General features: G+C 48.6%; 1 protein-coding gene across 1 annotated transcript in view; it reads left to right on the top strand.

Moving 5' to 3' along the window:
- MARCO (macrophage receptor with collagenous structure) overlaps positions 1-24,388 on the top strand; it is a 42,545-nt gene that overhangs the window by 12,519 nt on the left and 5,638 nt on the right. Inside the window, exons 2-12 of the mRNA XM_008062234.2 lie at positions 2,752-2,853; positions 3,421-3,645; positions 4,842-4,877; positions 8,239-8,265; positions 8,409-8,453; positions 12,197-12,241; positions 12,544-12,651; positions 16,379-16,477; positions 16,581-16,616; positions 17,092-17,190; positions 17,283-17,345. Coding sequence (XP_008060425.2) covers positions 2,752-2,853; positions 3,421-3,645; positions 4,842-4,877; positions 8,239-8,265; positions 8,409-8,453; positions 12,197-12,241; positions 12,544-12,651; positions 16,379-16,477; positions 16,581-16,616; positions 17,092-17,190; positions 17,283-17,345 — 885 coding nt within the window. The remainder of the gene's footprint in view (positions 1-2,751; positions 2,854-3,420; positions 3,646-4,841; positions 4,878-8,238; positions 8,266-8,408; positions 8,454-12,196; positions 12,242-12,543; positions 12,652-16,378; positions 16,478-16,580; positions 16,617-17,091; positions 17,191-17,282; positions 17,346-24,388) is intronic.

Here is a 24,388-nt window from a genome sequence, read left to right on the forward strand (position 1 = left end):
ATTTCGTGTCTTCTCACTTTATCTTTATTCAAAGTCTTTGACCATGCTCCTATCATCTGGTTTTAGAAGAGCTATACTTTCAATGCTTGGCCACATCCCCACCTGCAAGCTCTGTAATGCCTGTATATCTGAAGCACGGTTTGCCTTTCTAACCAACCACATACTACGTTTCATCAAATTTAGTGCTGTCTATTTAACACCCCTTGTGTTAAATGTGAGACCTCCCTCATCTGTTACCATCCTCACCATGATGGTTGCACAGACACGAGAGGCCCTGAGCTGCGTTCCTGATGTTCTTTCAAAACTTCCAAACTGGCAGTGTTCAACTCTGCACATGTTCAGCCTCTCATTTATTCATCCGTTCGGTCATCATCTTCCTGGCACATATGGAGAGCTGAAGACCTTGTGAGTGCTGGAATACAGCCCTAGAAGTTTCCAGGACATTTGAGGAGACTGAGACATAAATGGACAGGTAATCAGTGCCACAGCAGAGGGAAACGGAGTGAGGTGGGGGAGCAGAGGGGGTTCCACCCAGTCCAGGGGAGCGAGAGAAGTTATCCCACAGCAGGAAACTCTCGACTGCGCTCTCAGGGGATGAGGAGAAATTAGCCATATGGAAGCGAGAGGGAGAACATTGTATTCAGGGGACATACATTGCCCCAAGTCACAGGGCGTAGCCATTTGTCCTCTGGTCTGGCCCTAGATCAGGTGTGGAGCTATCTGGAAGGGCACCCACAGGTGAGCCAAGGGGGCCCCAGGTGTCAGGTGTAGAGTTGTTAGCTGAGAAAAGTGATCAGCCACTGAAGAACTGTCTGGGGCAGGAAGTGACTTGGCCAGGTTGTATGTTGGGGATCTCACTCAGGCTGCTGTTTGAACTTGGATTCTAGGGACACACTCTATACTAGACTGAACATAACCAAGTGCCACTAGCTAAAAACCAACCCACCAACAAAACCACTCCTCTCGGTGTTGCCAGAGCTATGCCTAGACCAGTGTGGACTGGGGTGATGCTCAAGCCAGGGCACCTTGCTGCAGGTGACTGGAAGACATGTCAGGTCCCCAACGTGACGGAAAACACATCTTTCAGAGCAGTCAGGTGAAAACCTACCTTCACCTACCAAAAGAAGAAACAATGTTCATCATCACCCTCCCACCTCCCTCCCTTAGGCTGCTCACTTGTGATCCCTCTCCCCTTCAGATCCACCACAGTGGCCCATTTCAACTGGAATTCTCCAGGGGCAGCGGTTCAGTGCAGACTAGTGAGGCAAACTCAGGCCTTAGAATTAGACAGGCAAAAAATTAGCCAGGTGCGGTATCGCATGCCTGTAGTTCTGGGTACCTGGAAGGCTGAGGCGGAAGGATCGCCAGAGCCCAGCAGGTCGACGTTGAGGTGGCTGTGAGCCTGCCACTGTGCTCCAGCCTGGGCGACAGAGTGAGGCTCTGAGTCAAAAAAAGAATTAGACAGGCCGGCAGTCATGTGCCCACTGTGTCACCTTAGCTTCTCTGTACCCCAACTCCCTCCTCTGCAGAAGGGGATGACCACACCTACCTTGCAGGGTTGCTGCAAAAATCAGAGATGATGTTGATAAATGCCTGGTGCAGAATAGGAGCTCAATTAATGTGAACATCTATTAACTGCTCCCACGTAATTAGGGTCCTCTGCAGGCCAGGACCCTCCTTTCACTACCCCTAAACCAAACAGACAGGCAGCTGACATAAGCCTGGAGTCAGGACCTCCAGGAAAGACTTACGGCAGCCTCTTTTGTAATGCCGTGACTGGAAACAGTTTACCAGGAGGGAAATATTTGCACGAACTGTGGTTTTTTTCTTGAAGGAATATTAGGCAGCTATTAAAAAGAGCACTTACAGCTTTCTCTATAAAGAAAACTAGAGGAATGTCCATAGAAATTATTCATTGCAAAAAATAATGTGCAGTATAATATGTACTATGATGTCATTTTTGTAAGATTAAAAACAAATCAAGACTGATTAAGACTATATGGGTCTTTTGGATTCCACAGGAAGGAGGGATGGGAGGAAGAACATGTCTTAGCATGCTAATAGAGATTCCCTCAGCCAGTGAAGACCTGGAAGTGGGGAGGGAGGAGGGTGAAGGAAGAGGATGAACCCTTGTCATACCCTCTATATTGTTTGATAAACAGTATCAAGCATGTTTTACTTTTATCATTTAAAAATCTAGAGAAAAAGGAAACACAGACCTGGACATGAATTTCAGATCTGCATCTTATAACCTAATACGGTTATAAGGTTATTGTTCAACTCCTCCAAGTTGTATTTGTAAGATGGAAACAATCCTCTTCCTCCTTCCAGAGTTTTGACACTTGAACATATTAATTCATTCCATAAACACAGATTGAGAACCCAATATGGGCCAGGCATCATGCTGGGGTTTCAATAGTGACCAGGGTTGATGTAATACCTCAAAGGCTCAGGGACTGCTGATTCGTTTTATTTTATTTTATTTTATTTTATTTTATTTTGTGACATGACATGACATGTTTGTTTGCCTGACCATGCAAATGAGTGGCCAACAGTAAGATTTCTTGCTTTATGGCAAGAAGAAGGATCAGAGGAAGATTTTGAGGTCATGAACTTTTGTGGTCTTTCCCACGTGATCTCCTAAGGAGTTCCCTGTTCATGTGGAGGGGCCCTGACATAAGGGACCAGCTGGGCCTCTCTGCTCTGTGCCCTCTCCTGTAGTGAGTGCCTGCTCTCTGGCTTGTATTTCAGATCCAAAACCCAAGAAGAGAAGTATGGTGAACTGTTCCATAGCTATGGTGGTCATCTACCTGATTCTGCTCACTGTGGGTGCTGGGCTGCTGGTGGTCCAAGGTAAGGTAGGCTCGGTTCTCTGTGGTCCCTTCTGGGGTGACTGAACTGGGGCCCGATGATGCAGGGATCCAGTTGAGTGGAGGGCCTGGGGTCACTGCTCTCACCTGCTAGGAGAGAGTCCTTGGCCCCTTACAGTCCCAGTGAGCGAGGAGTAGAGAGAGAAGTGTATGTTATGTGTATGTGTGTGAAACACATGTCATGTACAACTTAAGGTCCCTCATGAATGCCACTTGCACACATTTAGGTCACACCAGCATATCAGTCATACTGTATTCACACTAGACTACACAGGAAGGTCTAAACATGAAGGCTGATGATTGGTTTTGGATACAGTGGGCACAGGGTTAGGCCTTGCATGAATGTTCTACGAACACATAATGTCATGCCTGAGCATGGAGTACATGTGATCAAGGTGTAGAAAAATCTCTGTGCTCACACTCAGTTCTGATGGCACATGGGGTTTGCGTTTACAAATTCTGGGCTCACAGAAACAAGAATGTCAGAGTTATGCTCAGATGCCTCGGACTTTCGTGAGGTCTCTGAAGATGGTGTGTGGGTGGGGTCCAGTTCTGAATCTGCAGGAGCGACTCCGGGACCTGGAGATGTACTTCCCCAATGACACGCTGGCCGTGCAGGACAGCCCATCCTTCTCCTTGCTGCAGTCGGAGCACCCTGGGACACACCGGGCTTGGGGCTCATCGGGGCTGAAAGCCTTGCAGGCCCAGCTCAACCGGGTCTGTGTCAGCCAGGAGTATCTGCAGCAGTGGGTGGACAACTTCACTCGGAACCCAGGTTTGGCTTCTGCCCCTGTGAGCTGGGACTCATCAGAGGAGGACGGGGATGCTGATTGTTCATGGGACAGAGCTTGAATTCCCTTCCCCAGCAAGGAGGGTTTCTAGAAGTCTGGCCTGCTCTGGGACTCTGGGGGGCAGGTAGGGAGTATGACCAGATGGCGTGGACATGAAGCCACAGATCCCCCGGGAGGCTACAGACAGCGCTCTGGGAGATGACGAGTTCAGGAACCAAGAGCCCCATCCATGCAAAGTGAGACTTCCAAGAACCAGGGACTGGGGCAACCAACCCAAGGCCAGTTCTGACTCACAAAGTCCCTCGATGGATTCAGAATGTCTAGGAGGGAGGATACGACGCAGAACCCAGGACCACTTCCCTGCAGCCAACTTGCATTGGCCTGCAGTTAGGGAGAAAGCATTTGAGGGCACCAAACTCATCTAGACAATGTAGGGACCATGGAGGGGAGAGGACAGCCAGACCTGATAGGGAAAATCTGATGGCTTGGGTGATAGGGCTGCAGGCAGGAGAAAATGGGGCCAATGGTGGAAACGCGAGGGGTTCCCCTTTCCTCGGTGCTCTCAGAGACTTGTGGCTACACCCACTATTCCCTCAAGCTGCACAAGTAGGGGAAGCGTTTTGCCCTAAGCCAGCCTGGGCAAAACCGGCTCTTAGGTGTGACCTGGCTGTCATAGGGTTAACCCTGTGACATGAACCTCTGACCCAAGCAAGGCTCGTGAACTCACCCTGGCCCCTGTGTCCAGGGTAAGCTGGGGCTTAGGAAGATGATCTGATGGCTGGGTCTTGCAACAAAGGGGGTACATCCTACACTGGGGCCAGGAAGGAAAATCTCTCCAGAGGCTGTGGCCACCCCCGTGAGCAAAGGTGAAGACTGAGGAGAGGCCATAGCTGTGGGTAGATAGATAGAGTCCAGGCTCAGACACTCTGTGGCTCCCAGGAATCTACAGCTCTCAGGGTGCAGTCCACTAGTTACAGCTAAACAATTGGCTCTTTCCAAAGACTCTTTTCTGAAAAATACCCAAGTATTTGGCTCCCTTTGTCCAAAGACCCCAACTCTGACCATAACCTCTCCTCACGGGGGGCAAGCCCAGCATTCCTTGGAGCTCTCAGGGCAGGGGAAGGGCAAAGCCGAGGTGCCCCTACAACTCAGCCTATAGCCCACTCTCCTTCCCTTGCAGAGCTATTCGGAATCAAAAGTGAACAAGGCGCCCCAGGTAGGTTTGTTTCCACTCTGACCCATCCTGCCCTCTCTCAAAACCCTCTCCCAAGGGCCATGGCCTGGGCCATTCTGGGACTTGACATCTGACACATGCTTAGCTTCCACTGCCTCCCCTGCAAACTCACTGATCCTTATTTGGGTCTCCCCTCTGTCCTCTGCCCTTGCTTGGACTCTTAGACCCTGAGCTCTTACCCTATTCTTTGCCTAGAATGATACCCCCTCCACTGTACCCATCCATCTTCCTAGGCCAGAGCAGGTGGCAACCCAGCTACAAGCACAAGCCTCTTTCCTTATCTCCCATAAGCACTCTTTCCAGGTAACTCTTAACTGTCACTTAGCACTCATTACCTGGGGGTGCTATGATCATCTTTCTTGGAGAGCTCAAATGATGGATGGGAGGGCAGTTAACATCATGGAGGAACAGGCTGTATGGTCAGGCTGACCTGAGTTCTAGGCCTAGGTCTGATGCTTACTAGCTGGGGAGGTAACTTTGAGCCAGTTACAGTAAGTCTCCTACATACGAACCTTCAAGTTGCAAACTTTCAACGATGTGAATGTGCATGCCCAATCATATGTTAGTTCATGTGTCTGGCATACATTGTGCATCCTCTCCAAGTGGTTGTGCTTTTGTGTACTTTACAGTACTGTAAAGAGTACAATAGTACAGTATCTTTATTTCAAGTCCATGATGTCCAGAGCAAGGGTAAAATCAGCAGTGATATAGCCGGTACCGTATAGTTGATTGTGTCAGTTGGGAATCTAGGCTAACTTTGTCGAACTTGTGAAAAAACTGTACTTCCAAACATGCTCTCAGAATAGAAGTCATTTGTATGTAGGGGTCTAACTGTACTTAATTTTTCTGGAGTCTCAGCTGCTTGCCTGTTTAGGCGACAATGGTGATAACTTGACTCACCCCGCAGGGTTACTGTAAGCCTCAAGTGAGATGATGTGCAAAAAGATGTCTGACAATAGCACGTGCTTTTGGGACAAGGCCTGTGGTTTGTTTGCCTTTTCTTCCTCCACCCACGTGTGTGTTGTGCTGCACACAGGCATACACACTTCACTCACAGCCCTGTTCCATTCCATCAGCTGAGTGGTTGAAATTTCCCCTGAAGATAAACACGCATGCCATTCTTGGGTCAGAATCCTTTGGCTTCATGATTTCACAAGGATGTCCTGGATCACATCACTGGCCCAGGGAGAGTTTTGAGGCAGCCTTGCACAGTAGTGGGGAATGGACTTGGATGACTGGCAGACCTCGGGAAAAACCCTAGACCTGTCCCTGTCGACCGGGTAGCCTTGAGCAAATCATTTAACATTTCTGAACTCTGTGTCTTCCCCTATAAGATGGGAATATTGACAGGACCTAGATAAGTACAAGGCACTTTCCTCTGCTTTGCAAACTCCTCACACTACCCCCAAGCACCTGTTGCCATGATCCCCATTTCACAGATGAGGAAACTGAGGCTCAGAGATACATTCATTGACTTGCTCAAGATGATACAGGCAGGTTTGGTGAAGCCAAGAAGACTCCTGAGCCTGAACCCCATCCCGGCCCCGGGGGCCAGGCCACCACAGTGCACCGGGGACAGCTTGTACCACCTTGCCTGAGAGACAGTCTGGGAGAACCACACTGATGGGCACAGGATCCTAGGGGTTTGCCCTGAAAAGTCCCTCTGAGGGCCTGTGCTCATCCTGTCAGGATGTGGGGTACTTTCCCTGGAAATGCCAGGGTAGAAGCTTCCCACCTTGATCCACCAGGAGGAGGGCCAGCTCTGTAAAGAAGGGGGCTTATCTCCTGTGCCTGTGGGGTCCTGAGGTTCTTGCCTCTTCCCTTTGGCTAACAGGATAGCAAGATCCCCTTTCTTTCTTTCTTTTCTTTCTTTCTTTCTTTTTTATAGATGTAACTTTTTAACAGCTACAAGAAAAGATTGACAGGTTTGATCACTTAGAAACTAAAACAAAATTAATGGATATGGAAATATATTTGCAATACATATGATCAATAAATACTTAATATCCCTAACAGACAAGAGCACCTACAAATTGATAGAGAAAAAGAAATTATCTAAAATAAAAAAAGGCAAAAGCAAGGACCAGGCAGTTCAAAGAAGAAGATATATAAGTAGCCCATAAGTATATGAAAACTTGTTCAACTTCACTGGCAAGGAACTTCTTTGTTTCCTTCTTTCCTTTCATTCTTTCCCTCTCCCTCCCTTCCCTTTCTTTCCTTCTTTCTTTCCTTCTTTCTTTCCTTCCTTCCCTCCCTCCCTCTTTCTTTCTTTCTTTCTTTCTTTCTTTCTTTCTTTCTTTCTTTCTTTCTTTCTTTCTTTCTTTCACCCTTTCTTTATTTCAAGAGCCTCTTTCGCTGGGTTTCTCCCGTGTCCCATAACCTCATTTAGTCCTGAGGACCTTGGAGGGTGGGTGTTGCTATTGTCATGTACAAATAGGGAAAGTGGGGCAAGGTCAAGGGAAGTCCTATATTCTGGTCACCAAGCTGGGCTGTGGGAGCCCGCTGTCAAACTCTGAGCCAGTTCTCGCTCCTGAAAATCATCTAACAGGACTCCACACTAAAGGGTGAGATTCTAGTCCCCAGTTCTGATTCCATCCTTCTGGGCTTCGGTCTTGTATCATCGGTCTTGTATCATAAAATGCTAGGATGCTGTAGGTGCTGGGGCTGGATTCTACTGAAACAGGAAGTGCCTCAGGGATTCCTCTGTCCTGGGGTCTTGACAGGGGAGCTTTGCCCTTGGGAGACTGGAATCTGTCAGCCCCTTTCTAAATGCGTGGGCTCAAGCAAGACCCGGGCTTCTGGGAAGTCACTCCCCTCCTCTAGGAAACAAGGACGGAAAACTCTGTCCTGCCCACTGGGGCTGTTATGCCACTCGAGTGAGTCCCCCTGTTCATAGTGGTATTTGGAAGTGGTGGAAGATCATGTGTGTTGCAGAAATAATAGCCTCCGTTTATCCAGAGCTTGCCTCTTGTGTTTTCCATGACGAGGCTCTGCATGGTGACCTCCGGACAGCCCTGTGTCACTAGTTCACTGACCCCATTTTATAGATGAAGGAGCTGAGGCTCAAAATGATAACGCAATTTACACAAGCTCACCTAACTAAAGGGACAGTGCTAATCCTTGAACCCCGGTCTGTCTGACTCAGCGTCTCTCATTTTTATTTCTTGCTTTCCAGGCCATGAGCTTCTTGCAAGAGGAGCTCTGTCTTCTTTCCCTCTTTCCACAAAGTTGGCTCATCCTTGGTGCTCAGTGAATGTTTGTTGAATGAATAACTATGTGAGTTAGTGTTGTGTTGCCCCACGCTGTTGGCTGACTCTTTGGTATCTCTGCTCCTCTTCCTCAGGTCTTCCAGGTCAAAGAGAGGTCCCAGGTATGCCTAGCACCTGTTGAGAAGGGAGTCAAGGGGGTTGTAGGATGCGACGGAGCCACAAGTTCTGGGCCCTGTCTCCTGGCTCCAGAATCTTTCTTCTTCTCCTTTTCCAGGCTTCACTCTGCATTCTCTTTCCCTTCCAGGACCCCCAGGACCTCGGGGCCCACCAGGAATCAAGGGAGAGGCAGGTGAGTAGGCACTGGGTGTGTGCACAGGATACATGACCTTTCTCAGAGTGATTGCCTCAGGCTACCGACGCAGCCCCACTCCAGTGTCTGGACACCCAGAGGATCTGAAAGTGAGAGAAGGTTTTCCTGGTGTGAGGCCCCAGGTGGACTGGGAGGCTGTGGAGTGCCCCACCTGGTTGTGGGGGCAGTGCCGGACAGCAGTCCTCAGAGAGAGTCACAGCCAGAGACACCTCAGCCTGGCAGGGCACCTGGGTGTGGCTCCAGGCCCCTCCTCTATGCAGGAGCCCAGGCCTGCGAGCTCCCTTGGGGAGGTCAGGCTTTTTGGTCCACTGGGGACCAAAGAGTCTGACACATCCGCCTCCATCATGGACTAGCTCTGCACCCTTGGGACACTCCTTTACTTTTCTGAGCCTCAGAAAAGTTTCTTCGTCAGGGATGAGAGTGCTGCAGAGTGTTGCTAGTGGGATTAGAGACAGTGATTCAAAGTCTATGATTTTTGCTGAGAAAGTATATTAATTTCCATGTTTTAGGCTGATTCTGCCCAGCCGTCTTAAAAACTGGCTCCCACTGCCCAGCCAGAGAGTGGGAGACCCAGTGCCATCCCTCCTGGGGAAAGACCCAAACAGCAAAGTCCACCACTCAGTTCTGCTCTGTCCATTCTCCTCTTAGACTCTCAACTTCCAGATTCCCAGAGGGGCTGAGGCTGCTTGAGATATACAGATGCAAAGACAGTAAGACCTTTGCTAGACAAAGAGCAGATGAGAGGATTTGCAAGGAAGGGTGAGTTGGCAAAGCAAGCCTCTAAGCGTCCAGGCCACTGAGGCAGAAAGAAAACACCGCCAGTTACAGGGGGGAAACTTGTTAGGAGGGAGAATCTTCTTCCAGAAACTGATTTGGGGAAGGGATTTCGTAGAAGGGATCCCAGAGAGCCTATTTTTTTAAGTGTCTAGCAGGGGCTTTTCTGAGGAGGTTTTAAGGGTATGGGAGTAGGAAGACAATACAGAAGATTTAGGGAGCAGTGAAAGACACAAGCACACATGCCCATCACACACCCACATGTTCGCACACACACAGAAGCACGAGCACACTCATGACACACATGTGCTCACATATGAGAAGGAACCCCCCAAAATGGAGTTTGTTTATTTATAAAAAATTGTGTGGCTGGGCTCGGTGGCTATAATCCCAGCCCTTTGGGAGGACAAGCCGAGTGGATTGCCTGAGCCCGTGGGTTCGAGATCAGCCCAGGCAACTTGACAAGACCTCGTCTCTACAATAAAACAAAAAATTAGCCAGATGTGGTAGCACGCACCTGTAGTTCTGGCTACTTGGAAGGCTGAGGTGGAAGGATCGCCAGAGCCCAGCAGGTCAATGCTAGGGTGGCCGTGAGTGTGCCACTGCACTCCAGCCTGGGCAACCAAGTGAGACTCTAACTCAGAAAAAAAAATTGTGTTTATTCTTACATGTTTACACTTTAGTCACCTTCAAAGTACTCTTCGTTTGATGCAATACACTTATCAAGATGCATTTTCCACTGCTCAAAACAGTTTGCAAACTCTTCGATTTTGATGTTTCTTAGTGCTTCTGCCTTTTTTGTTTCACCTCTTCCACATTGGCAAAATGTTTCCCGTTGGGGACTTTCTTTATCTAAAGGGAAAAAAACAAGACAAAAAAGGCATTCAGGGCAGGACTGGGTGAATAGGCAGGGTGGCGGCATGAGGGTCATGCCTGGTTTGGTCAAAAACTGCTGAATACTCAGCTTGGTGCTGTCAGGTGTGCTCACAAATCACCCACCATGAAATGGGCAAACACCTTGAAAGAATCTCCAAAAAACAAAAATTCACTGAAGCCTAACACAGCCTCTCACAACGTCGCTAGCTGGTATAATGATGCTGAAGGGTTCCTAGAACACTTACCTAGTGGGGGAGTCTGTGCTACAAGGGGTTACCCTCCAAAAGATAATCCCTGGGTTTTAGGGTCCCCCTTGTACACCATACAGTCTCACACACTGATGTTTAAGCACACATTTGTGCATATGCCTGCATTCTCACATTCATACAAGCATGAATGCACTCCTATACACACATGCACTCACATACACCCTATACTCACACACTCACACACCCTCCTGTGTGAGCACACATCTGTGCATAGACACATTCTCACACTCACATTAGAACAGTCACACTTGTGCACGTGGATGCATACACTCACACACAAAGGCTCACACGCACGCACATACATCGACACGTCCCGTATACAAACACCCACACACATTCACCTTCAGCCTGTGGGGGCTTGAAGTCAGGCCGGCTGACTCAGAGGCCAGTGGGTCTCCCTACCTCTTCTTTTCTCTGAGGGAAAGGGACTTGGTTGGGTCCCCGGGACTCTCCAGAGTAGAGTCACTGAAGCCTGCTTGAAAGGACAAGCCAGAAGCCCAAGGACCTCAGTCATGCCCTTCGAGAGGAAATGATACCAGAGTCCGCCCTTCTCTGTCGGGCTCTAACACCATGCACATCACCCCAACTCTGACAGAGGGCTCAGAGTAGGACTGTGCAATCTTATTAAAAGCCAGGGGACCCTTTCTTCAGCCTGAATCCTCCGTGGAATCCACATACATCCAATAGATCCACAAGCAGGCTGCAGTGGTTTCACAGGTACTGTGTGTCCCAGAATCCACCTGGCACCACTGACATCTCCAGGAAAAGCTCTTACAATTCAGCAGCTCACTCAGGGCCTTTCTATATATCCCCTCCATCTGTCCCCTTTCTCCCTCCCCTCCTCTCCCACTCTTCCTGGTGGATTATTCATTTCCCGTCATACTCTCACCCTCCCATTCCTCTGAGGGGTCCTCCCTCCCTCCCTCCTTCCCCTGGAACCATCATCGCTCAATTCTATTTTTTTTTTTTTCCTTAGAGCATTTAGTTATGCATCGTCTGAGGACCAGGTGGTCATTCTACCTGCCCCATTTTACAGATGAGAAAATTGAGGTGCAAAATACTTAAGTGATTTATCCAAACTCATCCAGCCTGTCAAGTGGCAGAGCTACAATTCAAACAGACGTGCCTGCCTTTCTGGCACTGCCTCAGGAGACACATCCCTAGGCACTCTTCCACCCTTTGGGAAGAAAACTGTCTCCGTCTGTTTTGTGTTGTGCAAGAGAATGCCTGAGACTGGGGAACTGACACAGAAAAGAGTCCAATTTAGCTCACAGTTCTGTAGACCGGGAAGTTCAAGATTGGGTGACTGACTCTGGCGGTTTCTGGTAAGGGCCTTGTGCTGTGACACAACATGGTGAAGACATGGAACTTACTTGAATGGTAACTTAACAGCTCTTGCAAGAGTGAGAACCCCCTCCCTTCCCCCCTCCCTCCCTCCGATGGCATTAATCTCTTCATGAGGAATCTGACCCCATGCCCCAGACACCTCCCATAAGCCCTACCTCCCAACACTGGTGCATTGAGGAGCAGACTTGCAAACCATGAACTTTTAAGAAAAATACAAACCATAGCAAGAGTAAATATTGCTTGGAGCCATCAGAGACTCTGTCATATAATCCATGCATGTGTGTGTGTGTGTGTGTGTGTGTGTGTGTGTGTGTGTGTGTGTGAAAGAGAGAGAGAGAGAGAGAGAGAGAAAGAGAATTCTCTCTCCGGTGTGCACCTCGCCCATCTCAGGGGCTCTAGAATGTCATATGATGAGCCCAGGCCACAGCAACTGAGCTCTTCTTTCCGTCTTTGCAGGCCTTCAAGGACCTCAGGGTGCACCAGGGAAGCAAGGAGCCACTGGTAACTTGTACTTGCTCTGCTTGGGATCCATGATGCATTGCCTGAGGCACTGAAGCAGCTGCCTCCTCAACCCCTCTCTGCAGCCCACCCCAGCCCCAGAGGACTGCTGCCCCCTCTACAGTTCTCTTCTCTTGAGTCTTATGATACCTCATGCGGGCCACCCAAGAGATGAGCTGACACATCACCAGACTTCCTCTGGGCACCCCTTTCCTTTCTCTGCCAAATGCTCCCTGCCCCTTTACTTCATAGCCTGTCCCCAGGAAGACGGTGGGAGCCCATCCTACTGGCCATTCTCTTTGCAGGCTTCCCAGGACCCCAAGGAGAGAAGGGCAGCAAAGGCAATGGGGGGCTTGTTGGCCTGAAAGGAGAAGCTGGAGTGAAGGGAGACAAAGGAGACCAGGGCTTGCCAGGTGAGGGCTATATTGGGGGTGTCAGTGCCCATCAGGGCATCCTAGAGAGCCAGACTCTGCAACCGGGTCTCTTCGGGGCAGGGTTGTACTCTGCCTGTGGACACCCTTTACTGCTCCTATTTATTTTCCATTTACTTCTAGTTTGTGGTCTCTTCTTTCCAGGTGAGCAAAGGGATTCAATGTGAGAGGGAAAATAATGCCATTCCAAGCAAAACTTTGGCAAGTGGGGCAGAGGCAGTGCGAGGGGCGCTATGTCTGCCACACTGCAAACACCCAATAAACAAGAGAGGAAGGCAAGGGTCTTGGGAGGCAGGACAGGCTGAATCAGAGAGTAGGGCAAGGGCGTTGATTCCAAGAGAGGGACCCCAGGTGGCTGGAATCCTCCACCGATAGAGGGCGCTGTCTCTAGAGCAGTAGTCCTCAAGTCACAGTCATGTACATTTGAATGCATGGCCATATGAGCAAGCAACCACTTGGGTGCTTGCTCACAATGTAGGAAGGGCTCAAGGTCTGTTTTCCATGCCCCGGATGATTCTGACCTTGAAGATCCAGGCGCCACACTTAGAGAAACACTGGCCCGGGGCTCTGGACATACCAAAGCACCACATGTTTCCCACCTCTCAGCCCCCTGAAGCCCACGGGGGGAGGCTTTGTGGTGCCATCGGGGGAGTGAGGGCTGGGAGGCCAAGCAGCTTGGTTCCCGTCCCCGCGCTGCACCTGTTCACCAGTGAGCCTAGCACATGACTTCACCCTCTTCAGCTTTTATTTCCACATTTCAGAAAAGAATAGTAATGAAATTATTATACATTAAATTATACTTACCTTGCAGAACAGTTATAAGGGTTAGAGGTCATGTTTTCCAACTGTCTGCCACATAGAACTAAATGAATAATACGTATTATAATTATTATTATTTTTGAGTTGGAGTCTCACTCTGTCGCCCAGACTGGAGTGCAGTGGCCGCTCCCGGCCACCGCAGCCTCGACCTGCTGAGCTCCGGCAATCCTTCCACCTCAGCCTTCCAAGGAGCTGGAACTACAGGCTCGCGCTATCACACCCGGCTAATTTTTTTTTTTTTATAGAGATGAGGTCTCGCCAAGTTGCCCAGGCGGGTCTCGAACCCTCAGGCTCTGGCAATCCACTCATCTCAGTCTCCCAAAGTGCGAGATTATAGGCTGAGCCACCGAGCCCGGCTATAATTATTATTAATAGTTATCCTGTAAGGTATAAAAAGAAGGACTTCGGTTCCAAGATCAGTCAGACCTGGGTTCTGCTATGACTTACTAGCTGTGCAACCTTGGGCAAATGACTTACCCTCTCTGAGCCTCAATTTAGTCACCTAGAAAAGAGAGATGATAATAATATTGACCTTTAATGAGCATTCATTACAACAGGAATATGAGACACAAAGGGTGTGTAGCGCATACCTGGTACATAGGAATTATTTACATTATAACAAAACGGAAATGCTTGCTCTCAAAAAGGGAGCCCTTAGGGACATGTCAGCCATTTCAAATCTTTGAATGGCACTTGCAGGAGAGAAAATTGACTTGCTCTGGGTGGTGTCCAGCAGAAAAATGAAGACCTGAAGGCCAATTGTGCTGAGGCAAGGGAGAAAGAATAATTCAGAATTTGGGACTGACCAGCGATGAAACAGGCGAGGGGGGTCTTAGTGGGCAGCTGAATGCTGGAAGAGACAGAAGAGTTCCAGAATTCTCCTTCTGGGACCGAAACGGGGAGCTTTGCACCAGGCAGATGGTTGGACGGTTGGCTTCCGAGGATCGTTTCAAAGCTGGCACTCCACAGTTCCCTCTGCAGATGATAAAGGGAGACCCAGACTTTCTCATGGTGACCCCAGCCGCTCCAGAGAAGGGTCTGCATCCAGGCCTCTGCTGGTGGAGTCTGAGGCGTGCTGGTTCCCCTCCCACGCTCACACACAGCCCCATAGAATAACATCGAGTCCATACCAGACTCACGCTGCTGTGGGCAAGGGGGGAGACAGCAGTTTCAGTTCTTCAGAAATCAGGACAGCAGCCCACCCTTCCTCTTCCCAGATTTCCTCTCCCGAAGTTACGAGATCACTCTTACTCGCTGCTTGCTCAATCTACCGCCAGTGAATGGGGCTGTGCAAGCCGAGTGAGACTGAGGTTTTACTTATACCCCTCACCCCAGCAGATGGGAACGCCACCGTTGTGAGGCTCCAGGGGACATGCCTACCTTCCTCTCTCTGCCAATTAGCTATGACTGGAAAGTTCTGGAGTCAGAAGCCGCCGTGCTTCCTTGCTTGGTTGCTTGGAGCCAGAGTCTGGTCCTCTCGCGGATGTGATACTGCCCTGCTTCCTGGTGCTGTCCCCTCTGCTGGGGACGTGGAAGTTAAGGCGATGCAGGTGCAGACCCTGACCATTCCGAAGCAATCCTGGAGGGCCCGGCAACCGCCGTGACTCGATGGTCCTGGCCCCCGCCAGCAACAGCCCCCGACAAATTCCCCCAGGGAAACAATTCCCGGTGCCTTGTAACAAGTGCCTTTGGACCCTTCTCCAAAGTGGACACCCTGGATGGCCGAAAACAGGCTTCTCTGCTGTTTGAACCTTTGGCTGTTGCAAGAGATCTCAGCTATGACCTCAATGCTTTACAGTTGTTTTGCCTTCCTCAAGGAATAGTCATGCTTCAAGTGTCCAACCGTCTCAAAGAGTCTAACTCATGAGCCTTGCACCTAGCTTCACCCAACATCTAGACCCAGAAAGTTTCCCATCTTCCTCTTCTCTTCAGAGCATTCTGTCCCAATACGCTGGAGAGAAGACCAGTATCATGCCCGAGTCCTCCCCAGCTTCAATCTTACCAAAGTCACAGAATGAAGCAATACATGCTTTTTAACAAAATTCCATCCCAACAAGCCTATCTGGGGGCCTAAAAGATTGCTTTGAGGTAAGATATTCCTCTTGAGACCTTCACCTCTTTGGGCACTCACCTCCTACCGTAGATGGTGGGACTTCAGTGGTTTCCTTAGGACCAGGTCCCGGAGAGGTCACTGAGGAACAAGCCCCACATGGCGTGCCTGGTAAGCCCGTGCAACCCACCCCGTCCACACTCGCAGCTTGGGAAGAAGTCCCAGAGCCCTGCCCCTGGGAGGAGCCTCCTTCAATTGATATGCACCGAGCACCACAGGGAAGGAGGAGGCAGCGACGGAGGACTCAGGAGAGGACAATCTGGGATGAGTCCCGAATGCTGATGACAAGTGGAAAATTTGAAATCTTGGATACCAGGAAAGCCTGTGTCTGAACGTCCAGCAGGCACGTGAGCTGCTGCAGTGTTTTTGTCTCTATCGATGCCTCCAAGTTGCTATTCTCAGTATTCAAGATCTGCTTTCTGGAACATTAGGGTTTCTGTTTGAGAGGTCTTAAAAAATAATTTCCAAAATGCAGACACTAAAATGAGTCAGACAGTGCCGGTTGAGCCTAGGTCATGATCTCTCCTGAGGGGACCAGGGCTTTCCCTGGTTGCCCGTGCCAGGTCACCTTGCCAACTTTTCATGAGTTTAAGTCTTGTCTCTGGGGCCAAGCGGTGTGCTCCTTGAGGGCAGTGAGCACATCCTCTACTTCTGGGCACCAAACACAAGCTCAAGGAGTTTTGGGTGTGAAATTCCTATGGGACAGGAAGTGACTGAGTACAACCTGGTGGCTGAGTTCACCCTCCCCCCACGCCTAACCGCATATCCTTGGTTTTTCAGGAAGCAAAGGGGACGTGGGCATGAAAGGAGATACAGGGGTCATGGGGCCCCCTGGAGCCCAGGGGAGGAAAGGTGATCCTGGGAAACCAGGCCCTCCAGGTAAGAGGCCACGAGGTCGCGTCCATTGACTTGTAAGCATTCCTTTTTTTTCTGATAGGCAGAGCCAAAGGGGGGAAAGATTCTTAAAAGTCCTTCATTCTAGGTTTAGCTGGTGTTCCAGGAGCCAGAGGAGATCAAGGTAAGCATTGTGGAATCTGGGCATCATCCCGGTTACCACTGTCCCTGGGCAGAGTTAAGTTGGGGACCAGATTCCACTACTTTTTAATTCACTATAACATTAACCCAGATCACCTGGGGTCCTGAAAAACCTGGTCCCTTCCAAGGGGCAAGGCTTAACTGACATCCTTCTTCAGTCCTTCACCCCACTTCCCCATTCAGGGTGTGGAGTTGGGATATTTGTTCCCAAAGTTTCTAGTAAGGCCCCATGTCCCAAACCCTGCAGCAGTGAGTAGAACTGGCTAATAATTAGCTAAGACTCATTTTCCTCCTACAAATGGACTAGTTCATGGCTTCTAAAGAGAGATGGTGAAGGCTGCCCAGGGACTATAGGGTGTTGAAAGGGACATGTCTCACTGCTGAGAACAGAGGTGGGATGGGGGCAGTCAGACCCTCTGCCAGCTACCCCAGCCTTGAAGTCACCACTTACCTTTCAGGACAACCTGGAGTGCAGGGTGATCCAGGCCCTCCTGGTGCAGTGGGACACCCAGGTGCCAAGGGTGAGCCTGGCAGTGCTGGCTCTCCCGGGCTGAAAGGTGAGGTACTGGGTCCTGCCTGGGCATGGGCAGCGATGTCTGAAGATCCGGCTAGCCCAGCCCTCATAACTTCTGTGGGATCTGTTGTCCAGGTTCCCCAGGAGGTCCCGGGAGTCCAGGAGCCATGGGCCTGAAAGGAAGCAAGGGAGACTCAGGTAACAGAGGGTATGGGTAGGTGGGTGAGTGGGATTTCTAGGTGGCTGGATATACCAAAGAAGGACTGGGCCCAGGTCCCTGGGGCTCCTTGATTAATGAGGGTAGTTTACCCTGTCAGGACCCCTTGAGCCAAGGGTCTAGAGATTTTTTTTTCTTTGTTCTGCATTTCTGAAATGCTTTGAATGCCATGACCAAACTTTCAGATCAAGGAGGAGAGCAAAGCACTTCTTCCATACCTTCTCCCTGTCTGCCTTTCAGCTATGTGAGTAATTTCCATTCCCTCCCACTGACCGTCAGTGGGATGCCCAGGGTCAGGACTCTGGATTTGGGCTGAAGGGTCAAGAAAAAAAAAGTTCTTACGTATTCTCTTTGGTGGGAAGGCTGAAAGCACCAGCCCACATTAACCAAATTCAGAAACTGGTTTATAAATCAACTTAGTTAGGTCGTATGCTGTGATATCAACTCCGACTAGGTTATAACCCATTGTATTAATATAGCCACTTTATAAACCACAGTGCTAGTTTTTCTAGTCACTAAGTAAGTTCGGGCACCTACAGGGTACTCAACTGGTCTAGAAAGTCCAGGCCACTGTATTGGGTGCTAAACCCCCAGGGTGCACAAAACCCAGTTCCTGAGCTCAGACTCACAGGGAAGCGCCAGACACTGAGAGCCTGTGGGCAGACGGTGCAGGCATACTCGGATTGGACATTTGTGTGGAAACCTGCCACATGCCACTTGGAAAGCCGGGGCAGGCAGGAGGTGCTGTGGGAGCCCAGGGTTGTAACCCAGGGCTGCGTGTCTGCCGGGGATGTCGAGGGACAGTCCGCCTCTGTCCCCTCTTCTGCCTGAGCAGAAGGTCATGTTTGTGTCAGACAACCTGGACACCCCCATCCCTGGCCATGCCATAGGTCCACAGCCTGGTGTGGGTCTTCACAGTTCTATTGATCGATTCATTCATTCATCACCACTTCCTGGCAAGTCTTGGACTCCAGGCCTGTGAGCTTTGGGGTTTTCCTGAAGGTTGTCAGGAGTTATGGAAAAGGCAGCTTCTACATCCTCTCTGTCCTTCTAAACTAGCCTCAGAGCCGTTTAATTTTTCACATATTGTGTATTGGTGTGGGTGGGGCCTTGCTACCTGATCCCAGGTAGATGCCACCTGAAGGCCACTAGCAAGGTTTCATCCTGGAAAAAGTTCTATATGGGCATAGTGGTCAGGTCTCCCTGACTTGATGGCTGTCCTTTCTGATCGTATAAGTCCCTCTACTCTGGGCTCTGACCTCAGGATCCATATAACTTTGGCATCTGAAGCTCTCTTGACTCTGAGTCTTCTGCTTGACTTTACAGAGATGAGTGCTTCATCCCTTGGTTAGAAATAGCAGTCCCCCTCACCCCACACCCCCACTGCCAGACTAGTGGTTCTTTGAAAGAAAAGCAAGAGTACTGGAGATAAAACTTGAGTGTACCCACAAGAGCACTGTGTCCACTCCCCTAGTCCCAGCTGGTTCCTTCCACAGTCTGAGAGTAATGAACCTTGCCTTGCACTCTGTACCCTGGGAAGGTTTGCATAACAAGAGAAGCTCTGCTAATGAGCATTTCGTGACAACCCAGTGGGATAAACACTCTTGTTAGTGCTATTTTGCAGTGAGTTGCCCAAAGTCAGACAGCCAGTAAGAGACGCAGCTAGAGTTCAAACCTAGGCTTGACCCAAAGCTTGGGGTCATATTTACCGCACTCTATCATGGGTTCTTTCTCCCCAGCAATCCTTGTCATGGTACTCTGCTGAGTGACATCTTCTCCCTTCACTCCAGTCCAGAAAGGATCAGAGCAGAAGGTAGCAGTTTCTTCTACTCTTAGGAGGAAACTGGAAAGTCCCAGACCCTGTAATGGTTATTTACCCAAGACTCTGCACTCTGTGCTGTTTTAGCACAGAGACCCCTGGCTCATAATCTGGGGGTCATTTTAATTCCTTAGTCATGGAGACCTTGTATATCTGTTGAGCACCTTATGGGGTTCTCTATTAATCGAGTCCAGTGTTGAATACCAGCCAGTCTAATTTTAGGGGTTACCCCTTAATTCTGGCCACTCAAGTAAATGTGATGAATTAGATTTTTACATTTGGGACATGTGATCATTACTATTTATGTAAAACGACATGGGTTGCTCACACAAGTTCAAATGCTTGCCATGATCCAGTAGCTGATGGGCCACAAGGACATCTCTGAGGGGAATTCCGAAAGAGCCATAATCTAATCTAGCCAGCTCTGTGTATTGTCCTGGAGTCAGAAGCTAATTAACTTCTAGAGAAATTAGAGCTGACAATTTCTGAAGTGGGAGAAGGAAGGTTGGGGGGTGGGTGGGGACCAGATCTTCCCATCATAGAGGACAATGGATACTTGTCAATGTCAGGATGTTGGTATTCCCCAAACTGAAGCTACTATAATAGTTGTCCAGTTTTGATATATCAAGCCAGGTTTTCAAATTGATGCATTTCCCATTTTGTAAATAAAATCATCAATCTCTCAAGAGACTATCTAGCCACTTCAAATGAAGACAGAAAAATTGCAGTGTGTTGGCTTACCCTAAGTGACAGCTAATTTCATTACTGTGTATTCATTATTTTAAAAATGGGAGATCTGTTTATTTTCACCTGTGCCTATGGGCCAGACACTATGCTTGGGGCTTGGCTCCCACAACCTTAGTTTATCTTCCCACACACCTAAGCTTTATTATTCCTACTTTATAGTCAAGGAGGCAGAGGCTCAGGGAGGGTAAACATTTTGTGGTCTCATGGGTAGTATACACTGAATCTGGGAGTTAATCTCAAAGTCTGATTCCAAAGTTGTGCTTTTTCAGATTGTGTCATCTAGAAGAACACAGAGTGTATGATTCACCCTTATCCTTTACCATCCCCCACCTCCCACCCCTATAATAGACAGGTAAGTCCTGACTGGGTCACCAAGCCCTCTTATTTCCAGTTGACCTCATTTAGATGGAATGAGTCCCCTTGTTTGCATGAGGAATGCAGTCTTCACATATTAAGAGAGGCTGGGAGAGGGGTGAGGGTTGAGGAATTACCTATTGGGTACAAAGTACACAGTTCAGGTGATGAGTACACTAAAAGCCTAGACTTCTCCACTAGGCAGTGCATGCATGTAAGAAATCTAAATATACAAAAATTTTTTAAAAATTAAAGGAAAAAAAGAAAATAATTTTTAAAAAAAAGATAAAGAGGCTATCCCTCCCATTGTGCTGGGAAGATCATCTCCACATTTCATCCAGTTAGACATTTAACTCCACAGAACCTTCTCTAAGGGTAATTTTCTCACCTGTTGGAAACAGGCTTCTTTTGTTCAACAGGTATCACTTAGTTTTTCTAACATTTTTTTTTTCTTTCAAAGCTTGCAAAAGAACAACTGCATTTTAGCACTACTTCCCTTAACTACTGTTCCCAATGTTTGTTTGGAAATAAAGAAGGATCACATCAGTTGGTGATCATGACTTTCCTTTTTTTTTTAAACCAGTTCACTTCATGAAATGATGTTAGAAACAAACAAAATAGTTCAACTCTAAGACACCAATCTGATCAGAGATTCTTTCTCTCAATGTCCTTTATGTCTAAGCTATAATAATTTGAATTGTCTATGTCCTTTTATCTTCCTCTTGGAGCAAAACCAAAGTGCAAATAAATTGAAATCTATTTTCTTATCTGTAACTGAAGACGTTTTACTTTAAAGATAAGCAACAAAGATAATCCACAATAACAGTGAAGTTCCATAACAGTGAAGTCCCATATCATGAATATAATTTCTCAGTTATTTCCATTCCCAATATCTAAGTACTGAGGTCACCCAGGAATTTGGTAAATTCCACCAAGTCAGATAACTAAATCATCATTTTCAAAACTCTTCCTCAGCTGGGTGGGTGCGATGACTCATGCCTATAATGCCAGCACTTTGGGACGCCAAGGCGGGAGGATTGTTTGAGCCCAGTCATTTGAGAACAGCCTGGGCATTATAGTGAGATCTCATCTCTACAAAAATAAAATAAAAACATTAGCCAGGTGTGGTAACACACACCTGTAGTCTCAGCTACTCAAGAGACTAAAGTAGGAAGATCACTTGAGCACAGGAGTTTGAGGCTGCAGTGAACTATGATTGTGCCACCACACTTCAGCCTGAACAACAGAACAAGACCCTGTCTTCAAAAGAAAAACATATACTCTTCCTCATTTTCCTCTAAGTTTCTTATAAACCTTGTGGAAGTCTGCATACATCCCAATTTTGAGTCCCTTCTCCTCCATCTTCTTGGAGTCAGTTATTAGATTAATCTTAAATTTGCCAGGCTGTTCCTAGCCTGTAGGTTGGGGTGGTATTGAAGGAGTTTCCTAATTTATTGGAAATTTATATATTTAAGTCAGACACAGGAGACCTGAGCCAGAACTCAGACTTGCCACCGACTAGCTGGGTGACCATGAGCCAGTACCTGCCTCTGCTGAGCCGTGGCTCTCTCTTCTGTGGCATGTGAGCTGAGTGAAAGAAAATCCAGGTCTCTGACAGCTTGGCAGCTCTCCAGGTCTAAAATAAGCAATTTCCCCTCAGAGCAGGAACAATCTAAGATTTTGGTCAGAACAACTCAATGCAAAACAATAGGAAAGCATGTGCTTTCTAAATGAACAAATTATTTTGTTGGGGGAAAATTATTTCCGCAAAAACATCTTGCAAGTACATTTTTTGGCCCTCTCAGCTTGCTAAGTTTGTAATACCGAGGGAAAAACTTTGCGGGTGGTTAAGAAGAAAAACCCAGTATCCATTTGCTCCCCAATGTAGTTTTACAACATGCAGGTCTCGATCTTATTTTTCAGCCATTTCTCCCTCTAAGGTGCAGGAGCTGATCCAATCGGAACGCTGTCTTGATTTATAGTGAAGTAATTTCTAGTCCCTTCATCGATTAGTCAATGCACAGCCACTCAACCAGCATCATTTTAGGATCCAGTGAGACTTGGAGAGAATTCACACAAACCTCAAATCTAATTTCTTCCTCATGAAGAGGGAAATTTTGAAGGCAAACCCGACACCCTTTAAACACATATCAAAAGGTGTTTCATCAAGGCCAACCTCTGTCATGTGAGCTGTGATTCTAGGAAAGCTCAGATGTGGGAGGGGGCTGTGAGTTCCCACAGAGACAGGAAGGCTGCTTGGAGGAGGTGGGCTGTGAGCTGGTCCCTGAAGAAAATGAGTTTTTTTTAGGGTAGTGCTCCTCAAAGTGTGATCCCTGAGCCAAAAGCATCAGCATCCCCTGGGAACTTGTTGGAAATGCGGGTTCTCAGAATCCACCCCAGTCCCAGTGAATCAGCAACTCAAAGGAGGGCCTGGCAAGTTGTTCTTCCACAAGTCAAGTCCCACCTAGGCGATTCTGATGCACCCTCTAGTTTGGCTACTCCTTTTTTAGAAAAAAGAGATGACCCAACGGAGACTGGAGATGTCTTTGAGGTCAAGTGGACAGCCCAAGTGAAACACCAGGGAGGAGTGAGCCTGGCAGGCTGATGGCACAAAGAAGCCCACAGGGCACAGTGGGACACCAAGCCTGGCTTCCCCATCCACGCCAGTGTGTCCTTGGATAACTCACCTGGCATCTCAGACTGTGAATTGCCTCTTCTGCAGAGGAGGGAAATTGCCCTGCCTTGCAGGGTGGCTGAAAGATGGAGTGAGGTAGTATATGAAGATCTCTGGCACAGAAAATGTTGAGTCCCCGGGATGGGCAGGCTCAGGGCCATGGGCTTGGTAAGCAGGGTCTTGCCTAGGTTTTCCGTCTTCTCTAGAGGGTGCTTATCGTTCTGTGCTTTAGGGGACTTTGAAAAGGTGCACCTGTTTGGGTGGTAACGATAAAAGGAGGTTACAGTGTCCCACGGTTCCTGAATCTTGCTTCTAGGGACAGGATCTTAAGGTAGAAATTTCTGCAACATTAGACCCTCTAGGATACAGACAGAGATGGCCAAGAGGCTAGATCACCACCACAGACATATTTCTGAGTGTGGTCTTCTCCCCTGCCAGCTTGACATGCTATTCAGATGCAAGTCAGCAGAAAGGAGAAACTTCTACTGCTTCTTCTAGGTAATCTTGACTAAGCTTCTTCAGGTCGGGAGCAAACATTTACCAGGAGTTTGCTGACCAGCCGGCCCAGAGCTCATGCAGGAGCTCTGCACGAGTGTCCACGATGCTTCCTACCTGGCAGGAAGACAGACATGTGCAAACAGGGTTCACGGGGTCCCTGTGGCACTATTTATTCGGCATGGTCAGTCATGGGCTCAGCACTGGATGGGCACACAGGACTTTATTTCAGTCTCACAAGTGCCTTAAGAGGCAACAAGGAGGAAACTGAGGCTCAGAGCAGGGACACCTGGCCCAAGGTCACAAAACCAGTAGAAGACAGAGGTAGACTCAAGCCCGGGCTGTGTGATTCTAAAGCCGCTTTGCTCTACTGCCTGGGGAGAAAGGACATCATCCACTGGGCAAAGCCAGAGGTGATGTCATCTGACATCACAGTCAGCGACATCTGACTTCTTTGCAGGGTTTATAGGTTAAATCCGAGCTCTTTAAGTGGACCAATGGGGTAAGGCTTTCTAATCAGAGGGACCAGTGCATGCGCAAATGGCCCTGGGTAAGTTGGGGCCTGTTTGCCAGGGCCTGACCTCTAAGGCACCTCCAACTCTTAGAAGAACCTGACCAGCCTCAGGTCTGTCCCCATCCTGAAAATGAAAAACAGAAATGGTTATCCTCTCAGAATCTTCCAGTGTTTCCAGCTTCTCTTTTCACTCTGACCTGCGGTAGCAGCTGCAGGTACTTGGCTCTCTGACCCTCCTCCCCAGGTGGCACCAAGCCCCAGAGGTGTCATCTGAATTGTGGCCAGGAGTTAAGAATGTTTTTGCTCACTAATTCTAAGAAGGGGCCCTGAAGAGGTCAGCCCGGGCCCTTGTCTCACCCTCCACTAATCAGTGCACTGTAGATGCTCAGGAAATCCAGGGATTGGAGTGGGAGGCAGGGGC

Source organism: Carlito syrichta, unplaced genomic scaffold (genome assembly GCF_000164805.1).
Source record: "Carlito syrichta isolate Samal-C Ts95f unplaced genomic scaffold, Tarsius_syrichta-2.0.1 Scaffold305680, whole genome shotgun sequence".
Lineage (NCBI taxonomy): Eukaryota > Metazoa > Chordata > Mammalia > Primates > Tarsiidae > Carlito > Carlito syrichta.